The sequence below is a fragment of the Watersipora subatra genome, chromosome 1 (assembly GCF_963576615.1).
Source record: "Watersipora subatra chromosome 1, tzWatSuba1.1, whole genome shotgun sequence".
Classification (NCBI taxonomy): domain Eukaryota; kingdom Metazoa; phylum Bryozoa; class Gymnolaemata; order Cheilostomatida; family Watersiporidae; genus Watersipora; species Watersipora subatra.
The window spans coordinates 52,472,935-52,484,103 of record NC_088708.1 but is presented as its reverse complement, the minus strand read 5'-3'; the positions used below and the strand labels follow the sequence as shown (position 1 = coordinate 52,484,103).

Sequence of the window (11,169 nt, the reverse complement as noted above, 5' to 3'; positions counted from 1 at the left end):
ATACATACAATATTAAAAAAAATATTTACAAATGTTGCAAATAAACATAGAAATGTGTTGTTTCAGAGTTTTATCTAAATAGAGTGTAGAGCAGATGCCAAACTAATTGCTGTTGAATGTGTTACGAGCTTATCACTGGTGATGGAATACATGATCTTCATATGAATATTTTAATTTTATATCATGTCTTGGAGTTACCATTGCTTTACTTTCTTATAGAAGTGGATTCGACAATGTTAAAGAGGGCCTTTTCAAAAAATATTATACAAGGTGCAAGTTTAAAAGCATATTTTATGATGTCAACATTGTTTAATTCTGTCTCAATGTATCTACAACTCAACATGTCTTACGGTTATATTTCTAATAACATATTTATCTGCTACGATGACCTAAACATCAGCTAGTAGCTAACAATTTTACTGAGGCTTAGCTTGAGTTGGAGCAGGTGTCTTGTAAAAAGCATTGCTTAGCTCGTGTTCTATAAAGTATTCTCCTCCAAGCTCCTCATACATAGCCTTGGTGCAAGCAAACTGTGCTCTGTTGGCGTCGTTGTACCACTTTCGTGCACCTTTCCAGCTTGCATTCACTGGATCTGAAGCTAACTTCACCCTAATTTCTGATTGGAACGGACGACACGATCGTAAATCAGCCTCTACTCTCTCTCTAATTCCTGGTATACATGCACATCCACCGGTTAGTAGCACATTCTCTGCAAATATAACAGATTTGGTTCGAAAAATTTTAAAAACACGTCACTTATGTATTGTTCAAAACATACAGTCTAATCTAGGTTAGCCTAGTCCTTAGTAAATGTGAGTTAGATATAATATCAAATGTTATCATTATCAACTACAGTGCAACAAAAACGTGTCTACAGAAAATATTATAATAATATATTACATTACAATTGAAATTTGATTTTATATTCAATAGCATTGTTAAACTGTATAATGTGTTATCATGTGTTACACTATTATAATAAAATTTGATATAATTATTAAAATTAATAATTACATCTAATAATAATATTTAATAACTAAACATGTACAATTATTAAAATTAATAATTATACATGTTTGATATAAGTAGTTTTTTATGGCTGAGCTTGATACTCAGAACAAAAATTTGAATTGATAAAAATAATGTACCAAATAAAGTTTAAATTCGGTTTCCAATCAATCTTATGCCAATAAATTCATTCCAGAAATTGGTTAAGATTTTTTGGAACACAAACTTTTGTTAGACAGAATCATAGGAAGTTAAACTAGCTAAACCAAACACATACATTGTAGAACAAAACTTACTTGATAGTTGGGCCTGCTTCTCCTCAGGATACTTGCCAAGCACATAGATAAGGGTCTCACTCAGCCCACCCTGGTCTATGCCAACCATGCTAGGTTGAAAGAGCAGCTCTGGTACCCGCACCTGCTCTATGCCAATGTGTAGCTGATAGTACTCAGCCACGTCAAACTCAGAAAACTCTTTAGTCAGATCAGGGTTATCCAGCTTGTCAATCTGTCAAACGCAAAGCAGATACATGTACTCAGAAAGTCAATAGTGGACACGCTTCACTCTGCAATAATCCTGCAACAGCTGCCAAGTTTATATATATATCTGAGTATCTGTCCCATTATAGCAATAAAGTTTTATGTAAAAAAAATCCCCTTCACTGTGATTTCAACTCCGAACCTACAGGTCTGCAGGCAAACTTTCTATTTACTACGCTACATTGTCCTTGCCATACCATAAAATAATTGTTCACATACATACGCTGCGCTTGCAAAAATACTAGCATAACTAACACGTAACGTCACGTCAAGCTGGCTTCATGGCTTTTATTATAGTAAAGCTTTAGACTAGCTTAAGTTATACAGATTCATTGGGTAATTATTTTATTACCCGTGCAATGCCGCACATTTAGCTAGTCAACAATATATGAGGGTCGTAGTCAAGCTACACCTAAAAAACAGAAAGTCAGAGAGGATAGAGTCCCATGGGAGATGACTAGTCTACAGATGTTGTCTGAAAATGCTCGTCTTTCCCGTCTTTGATTCATGGAATTAGTTTGATTGAATTAAGTGAAGGTTGACTTGCATAGTTGAACTATTAAAAGCGAAACATCAATTCATTGTCTTTCAATCACTTGGGATAAAAAAGCCAATCCAACTCTCGTTGCTTTTAGGTGCCAATAGAATAAAAAACCAGAGTCACAGATTCATGAGTGACTCCTCTGTGAGTAATTCAGCTTGCACGAAACATTCGCTGTCGACCATGGCAGCTAAGTAAATAGCAAGATAATGATTTAGCCAACAAAAATACCTCATGAAATGATTGTTCTTTTGATTGGTCTATTCGACTTCCTGCCAGTAAATGATCAAAACAATACTGCATATTCTTAGTAATACACGTAGTTGATTACAGGGCTTTGTTAACAAGTCTTTACTGAATGTGAAGTGTTTGGTTTACGAACTTCTTTCAAATAGAACTTGCGCGAAGCAAAGATAGTTGCCAAAATGTGGAAATTCATAATCTGTTGTTTGCCCGACCAAACCTACTGTAAGAATGTTTGACAAACGGTAGTATACTATGTAGGTAAATACTACTACCATTGAGACAACTATCCTACTAGCTAAGATATCTAGAACACACGATTACTCTGGTAAGCTACATAAACATCAGGGTGATCATTCACAAGCGATGCTGCAGTTATAACAACCTGAGCCTGGAGCCATTCAGCAGTAAGGATGCCGCTGTTGAACTCCTCTTTGAGAGTTATCTTCCTCTTCAGGTCTTCTACCGTAGCCCTCAATGCCTTAATGTGACACTGAAGTTCTCCTGGTGAGTCGACATTCAGTTCAGCGAGGCGCCGATGCAATTTCGTACCTGTCAGCTCCTGTATCTCACATAATTGGTCTGTGGAATCAAATCAAATAGTACTCATAGAACTTTTAAACACGATGCCAAATACTGTGGCAAGCAAAACTGGTTCCTCAAATAGCCTGAATGGCAAGCAACAGTGATTTTATGAAAAACCTAATTGGGCTGTTCAGGTCACATGATGTAAAGCGAAGTGAGTATGTTGCTGCAAGATCTAACAAGGAAATATACAAAAAACCACATCTATTTCAAACAGGACCAGTTATCAAAGAATGTAGACAGTTATAGAGCTGGAAGGCACACAAACATCAGAGGCTAAACCAAAGGATCCTGCTTGAGAAAACAGCTACCTATATTTAGTATGGGTTTTTCTGTTCCCGTTCTGGCTGCCCTTGTTCTAGGTGGCTATTTTAAAGTACTGATCAAATATGTGATCAGTATATTCTCAGTGACAGTGATTTAGTGTTACGGACTTGACATGTCTACAGATACCTGATGACCAGCAGGTATTTTGGTTCAAAGCATGCATAACTTCATAATTTTCCATTTGAGTTTTACATTTATGGTAATTAATGAAGCAATTACGGCCTTGCTCATACCAGGGAGAGCATTACATAGAGTAATCTCACTGAAGGAAAAGAATGGGCCCAATATGGTGTCTATATACATCCTGTGACATTACTCTCTCTGCTTATGCTTTGTTATAAACTATACATAGTGTGCAGCAAAAAACATCTTTTAATTTTCAGCTCAATATGAAGCAGTTTGTAATTTGCTCGGGAACTTTGTAATTTGCTCGGGAACTTTGTAATTTGCTCGGGAACTTTGTAATTTGCTCGGGAACTTTGTAATTTGCTCGGGAACTTTGTAATTTGCTCGGGAACTTTGTAATTTGCTCGGGAACTTTGTAATTTGCTCGGGAACTTAGTAATTTGCTCGGGAACTTTGTAATTTGCTCGGGAACTTTGTAATTTGCTCGGGAACTTTGTAATTTGCTCGGGAACTTTGTAATTTGCTCGGGAACTTTGTAATTTGCTCGGGAACTTTGTAATTTGCTCGGGAACTTTGTAATTTGCTCAGGAACTTTGTAATTTGCACAGGAACTTTGTAATTTGCTCAGGAACTAGGTAGTCACTGAAACACAATTTGCATCAGTTTGTGAAAGGTACTTATTTTGTTGCCGTTACATTTCACGCCAGCCTCCCAAAGCAATCTATAGAATAAGTAATAGCGGGTAAGATGGAGGCTATTAATACTGGTCCAATATGGCCTCCGACACTGAGTAAAAGTAGGCCATATTGGACCAATATATTCTCTCGCAATAGTATTACTTAGGTACTACCAACATAAAGCTAGGTATATTTGGCTTATAAACCTGATGATAAAATTTATAAAAATATTAAATGTAAGAAACACTTGTCTATAGGAGTCATTTATATAATTCAATCACAAAACTGAAATTTTTTTCAATCAAATTGTTTGTATGCTATTCGACTATCATGATGGTGAAATAAATTTTATGATTTATAAATATGTTAAAAACCACAAAATAAGTTTAAAGAGTGAATTTTGTGATACTCAATAAAAAATGATTTTTAATATTTAATGTTAATAAAAACTTACGCAAACAATTTAACTTTACAGGAGTTGCCTAACCTTTGTTGTTGTTTTTAAAAACTTCTGCGGTTTAGAAATATTTTTACCTGACAACCTAAATATTTTAAAGTATATAAAGTACAGCATAGTTTAGATTATACGTATAGTGCAATGCATATAAACTTTATTAATGTGATGCTTCCTGTATCAATAGACCTAAATATAGACATATCAGTTAAACCGGACCACCCACCAAGGGTCAGTGGTATTATCGATCTAAATACTTGCCTAGTATTTGTTTCTTGTTTTGCAACTTTTCCAATGATTGCTTTTCTTTAGTGAGTTTTGCTCTCTCCACCTGCCTCTCCCCTTGCATTGCTACGGCCGCAAAGTTGGCTGGCACGTTGCCATAGGGCAGTTGCATCTTTCGCACCTGCAGCGAGCAGACTAATATGAAACCTTGACTAATATGAAACCACATTATAAAACACCTATACATTAGTATGTGTGACAGTGAGTAACATCAATGCATGAGCAAAATGTCAAATATTATAAGTTCTAGTTTATTGCTAGATATTGCTAGAATTTCTAAAAATAATTCTAGAAATCTATATTTAACTTCTAATTAGATACCAGCAGACATAGAAATCATTCTACATGTAGCAAATGATTTCTAGATGTGCCCTCTAGTGAGTGAATCTAAAAAATCAAATAAAAAATCCAAAATATTCTCAAGTTGTTTGAATGCAATTTCAAACAATTTTTGAAATGCTTGCTTAGCTTAAATGTTTTTGTAGCTGTATAGAAATTTTTTTGTAAAACATGCAAAAAAAAGTTAAATTTGCAAAAACATGATAAATTTGGAATAAAATAAATGCGATACTAATATGTTTTAAGAAGCACACCAACCTTATCATAATAGTACGACATGTCAGTCCATTGATCGCATGCCTCCTTGTAATGCTCAGCAATCCATACATGATTCTGTACGATGTCTTCAGCCCGAGAGAGCGACACTGAGCCAGCGTGTATAGGGTATTTGAGCTGCAACAACTTCTGCATGAAATAGTCCAAGTGGTATCCTCCAAGATTCACTCTTCGAATATTCTCATGGTCGGTTTTACCATCACTAATAGGAATGACATGCGTCGTCTGATAGCCGATAGAGACAACGAGAGCATTGTTCTCATCGTTAGTTGACTGCTTTTCGTGATACCAGCAGCCTAATGCATCTGTGTAGTAAAATAAACTAGGCACACAGTAACACTCAAAAACGAGTTCGGATAAATATTTTCGAGAATGATTTGGATTAGCTATTGGTTCAGAAATCATGACTGGATGACCAACACAGTTTTTGGATTTAATGCGCAGTTTACTGAATACGTGGTCCAATATCACCTCTTGGGTGTCAAACTGAGTCACTACATTCCGATCGAAGGGCGATTTGAGTTGTGTGCGAAATGTTTCCAAATTCTCGATCTCTCTGCCCACTAGCACAATATCTGCTTCATTGTTCCGACCTTTTTGGCGAAATGCCAAGTTTTTGAATATAAGATCAGGCTGCTTATCAGACACAAAACCGGCTCGACATTCATAACTTCCATTTTCTATGACTATTGCATTAGATCTAGCGTGTTCGGCTCTGTTTGAAGGATCCTTGCCACGGTGATTGTCACCAAAGTTGTAAATGTTGGCCATAGCCAGGAATAAAGCTTGCAATATTTCTGCAAGTATACAACAAATACGCACATAATCCCATCATTAGACTACCTTGTAGCCAGGCATGGCACCATGCAAATTTGTACTAAACTGCAAGAGCTAATAGTAAAATACTTCTCCAAATGTTATATCTGTCGTTACAAGTTTGTGCCTCCCTGTTCTCAGATTAAACAAGAAAAGATTGTAACTTACAATTCAAAAACTAGATCTAGTGACTTTGAGCCTTAAGCATAGTTGAGGGTTAAGTTATGGTGCCATTTTATAAACACTCTGACATTTAAATAGAGTTCATGAATTATCAAAACAAATAATCATTGAATCAAAAACAAATAATCATTGAATCAAAACATATAATCATTGAATCAAAAACATATAATCATTGAATCAAAAACATATGTTCTGTTCCTAAAAAGCTAGGTTACGTCATGTATTTATGGGCGGAGCTTGTTGTGCCGATTGTGTTGTTTTCGAGACCGATATTAAAACGCTGTAAAAAAGCCTTCATTACTCTGAAAGTGAGTGGACTAATCTTTATTTTGAGTACAAAATTGGAATCAGCGTGTCTGAATTACCTAGTAAATACGATAAGAGTTGTTCGTGACAGTTATGGTTTAATGAAAAAGGTGCATGGAAATGGTAATACCTATAAAAACTGAAGAGTGATACAGTCAAAACCTGACATAAAATGGTAATCTTCCCTGATATTTGATTTGATCTAAATTGTCACACTGAAGACTACTCCTGATATACATATTTTGAAATAAACATTTTACATAATTAATGTTTTCCACTTCCACCCAAGGGTGCTCTAAAAACTCTATTTAACGTGAACATATTAGTATTGATGAAGCTGATCACTTTTATAATACAAGACAATGTCTTTATTTACCTGCAATAGGAAGCTCAGTGTATTACAACTCATTTTTTCCGAGAACTGTAAGAGAATTCCGTGAAACCATTTCATAACCGCTCTTACAGAAAAACTGTAGTGTAACAATTTTAATGCAGAAAAAAGAGAAGGAAAGTAAAAAAATTGTTTTTTCTTAATACAATAGAAGTTCCCCTTTTTATACCTTGTGGGAGTACACGAAAGAAAACCAACAATTAGAATCAATATTCTTATAAGAACATGGTGTATTTTGTTTAAATGGTGCAAAGCCAAAAAATTAATAATAATTCAAATAATTATATATAGCATCAAAAAACTGGCATTATAAAAACCTATGTGAAAAAAATAAAGAAAATTTGTGATACTTGCTGATCTGTAGATAACCAATAGATTGGGCTTGTAGATGTTCAACAAAACCGCTGAATACATCTGGGACGATAGGACACTCTAAATCAGTAGATGCAAGTAGGGTGCCTCATGGGGAAACAGTATGCAACAGTGTTTTTACATTGTTGCAGTGCATGGCTGTCTGGTGATTATGCAGCTTTGGTAGTATTCTCATGTCATGTATAGTTTTGCGTAAAAAGCTGTTGTGAAGTATACTGGAGGTTGCATATACTGAAGTGAATTCCCAAGCCAGCTGTGCGTGTGATCATCATTGTTTCAGATGTGATTTTGATTATTTTATCATAAATGGATGAGAAAACATTGTGTCTATCTTCATCTGGGAGGATGTTAGTGAGTAAAGCTATCCTATGGTTTTGTTTTCGTCTGAATAGAGTCAGAGGACCTAACTGTTCACGGGCTTCAGTGATACTGTCACGACCCTTCAGACTGCTCACGAACCTAGATATCACAAAAAAGCTCTAATCAATACTCGATTGAGTTTATCATAGCTTTCGGCCAGCAAAAGTTCCTATCTACTCTAATCTAAAAAAGATAGAACTAATTGCACAGAACAAAATTATTTCAAAGTGATGAAACCATTAGCAAAACCTTCCATAAAAGTGCAGATGATCTTTAGTTATAATATTACTACCGATTGTTTATTTATCGCATTAAATTATGGTAACTGGACTTTTGGGCGACAGTCACTAGGGCGACAGACACTTAGGCGACACTTTTGGTTTGAAAGGCGACAACTTCAGACGGAAAGGCGACACGGCAGACAAACCGGCGACAATTCTAGACTCAAAGGCGACAAATTGGTTTGCTGTTTGGTTGAAGGCAAGGTAATAATGTACTGACAAACTATGAGACGCTGTCGTTGTGTGCTATGCTTACGTATATTTTTGAAACGTAGCCTTGAAAGTGTTATTGTTTTTTGCAGACCTTTTTATAAATCGAAATTGCAACATGTATTTTTAAACGCTATTGGTGGGATTGGGATTTCTCTGATTATGCTAGCCCAGACAATTAACAAAATATTAAAGTTTTTTTAAAATGCCTCTAGCTTATTCAGTTAAAACACCAAAACTTGTTTTTGTATCAGCATGTTTGTTCAAAACTGTTCGAAAAGTCACGTTCTCGGCTGAATTGTCGACAATCTTGTCTCTGATTATTGAAACTTTAGAGTTATCCCTTCTCTGATTGTTGAAACCTTAGAGTTATCTTACCTCGAGAAGAAATAGTTTTATGGTTTCGATTGTCAAAATTCACAGTAGCTGGGAGAAGAGTTTGCTCTTTGTGTGAGATGAAAAGACAATTCCCTATTATTGTAATTTCTCATTTACTTGTGGAAATAATGATTTCCTTATCCTTGTTTCTTTACAATTATGAAAATAATTCAATGTCATTATAATGCAGACTCAATAGGCTAAATTGCGGTTCACACTGATCTATGTTTGTTGAGATTTTATTTGAGTATGAAGAGTGAAGGCTTTTTCTGACAGGTGTCTAAGATATATCCATATTTTACTAACTTCTGCAGCTTGTTGCAAGAAGACTAAACAGCATCACAGAAAGCTTATGGAGAAATGATCCATTCCAAAGCATAGAAATCAACTGGTCCTGATGCCATGTTACCCTAGAGTCACTTGAGATATTTGACCGAATTACCCTTGTCACAGATCCCGATGGCACACACAACCTGTAGTTTGAGACAATGAGGAGTGATCAACACCTCAAAGACCTTTGTGATATATACTCAGTTGCAGGTTAATGCTGCCATGTACCACATCATATACTATATTTTGCATTTTAACACGCACTATGAATCTTTTTTATATGCGACTATTTTAACAAAGGACAGATTTCAGAAAAGATGGGAAGATATTACATAGACAGCCATTGGCTTGAACTTTAATAACAACTTTATTAAATAGTGGTGTAGGGAATTTCCTGCAATTATTTTTGTGTATGATTGGAAGTGCAAGTGCATTCGAGCACCTGCGAGTCACTGTGTACAATTATACTCCTGTAATTCAAATTATCTTTTTATGTAAGTTTTAGAATTGGTAGAAAGTAATATTCAGTTGCCAATTTATAACCGTGAACCTGATCTCGTCATTCTAGATAGGAAAGAGAAGTTCTATCGCTAGATGGGTTTATCTACATAGTATCAATCAGTATTAAGTCATTGTAAAAAAAATGCTGCAAACTTGATATACGTATTTTTGAAGTTATATATGATAAAAATCAGCTTTACTATTTGTATAAATATACCAAAAAGCAAATTTATTAAAATGTATAAAGCTAAACTCATATGTATGTATTCATTTTCATACTGCAATTAGGACAAGAATATACATTAATTTGAAAGCTACTACTGAGGGTCCTAATACATGATACATGAGCCAAAGGTGGTATAATGACTCATCAACAGCGGTATGCTAGTGAATCAAGAATGCATCGCTTCAAAGGGGTTGAAAAAGTTGGTACCTCTATGATGTCATAAATTAGGTGGTAAGGAATCTCCGACTCTTGCCACACTGATAAGCAACTTGCCAGTTTTTCCAAGCATTCAAGGAAGGAAGTGAAAACGAAAATAGGCCAAAATAGTGACTGGCTAAATGACTTCTGAGCGTGTTGACAGACTCTAAAGTTAAATTTGTGGAAAAGGATGAACAGAAGAATAGTTGGGCGATTAAAGACAGATTAATCTCCGCAGTTTTTTTAAAATAACAACTATCTCAATTAAATAAATATTTGGTACATTCATTAATACAATATGAAACTCTACTGTGTGTAAAATAATAATGTAATCAGATTAATGAGGATATAAGCAGGTAATAGATGCCAAGGAAATAAGGTGGAGCAATGCGTACAAAGTATGCTAATGCAAGATTTCCGATCTGGGCATCAATAAAGTTGGTGTCTTGTTAGTGTTCACTACTAATTCACAACAACATAACAGGCCATAGCAGGACTTAATATTTTGAATTAATCCTGCCCTCAGAATTGTCGCCTCAATGTCCAGAATTGTCGCCTGTTTGTCCGCTGTGTCGCCCTTCCGTCTGAAGTTGTCGCCTTTCGAACCGAAAGTGTCGCCTAAGTGTCTGTCGCCCTATTGACTGTCGCCCAACCGTCCATAATTCTAAATTATTTCGTTTTTTAGGCGTACATTCGGTTTACTGTAATATTTTGTGAGCAGCAATAGTAAATGAAATTACATTCGACATTAATTCGTTGTAATTGGCAGCCAATTTAACGGAAAGTGATAATGATACCCGAATCCAGATGAAACAGGCCGATAGCACTTCGACACGATGAAAAACTCCTCGTTGTTCTATATAGATTAAACTAAGATATACATTCTTCTCATCAATACTAGATCTAGAAGTCTAGAAACTTGCATTCATCTACTCAAGACACAGTACACAAAAAAGCTTTTGGTATATTAAAGAAGATACTCGTAAAACACCTTCGCATGCAGTAACATGACGTTTTATACAAAACGTTTACTTTTTGCTATAGTCGTTTGATCATTCAAAGCCGCCGAGATAATAGCCCACCGGTGTAAACCATAGAACGGGGTGAAAGAAGAAATACATACGGTACATGTACATACATTACAAAAAGACTTCCCGGGTATTCGACTCAGAGTCTTGCTTATCGAGTCAAACAAATCTATTTTTGTATTAGCACAT

The 11,169-nt window shown here is 35.4% G+C and overlaps 1 protein-coding gene across 1 annotated transcript; it reads right to left on the bottom strand.

Annotated features, from left to right (window-relative positions):
* Positions 1-413: 413 nt before the first annotated feature.
* LOC137400280 (actin-related protein 5-like) lies at positions 414-6,215 on the bottom strand. The gene is made up of 5 exons (XM_068086612.1): positions 5,383-6,215; positions 4,762-4,906; positions 2,717-2,913; positions 1,305-1,515; positions 414-709 (listed from the first exon to the last, which is right to left on the bottom strand). The coding sequence occupies exons 1-5, from the start codon at positions 6,169-6,171 to the stop codon at positions 417-419; spliced, it is 1,635 nt and encodes a 544-aa protein (XP_067942713.1). The 5' UTR covers positions 6,172-6,215; the 3' UTR covers positions 414-416.
* Between the last annotated feature and the right edge of the window lie 4,954 nt (positions 6,216-11,169).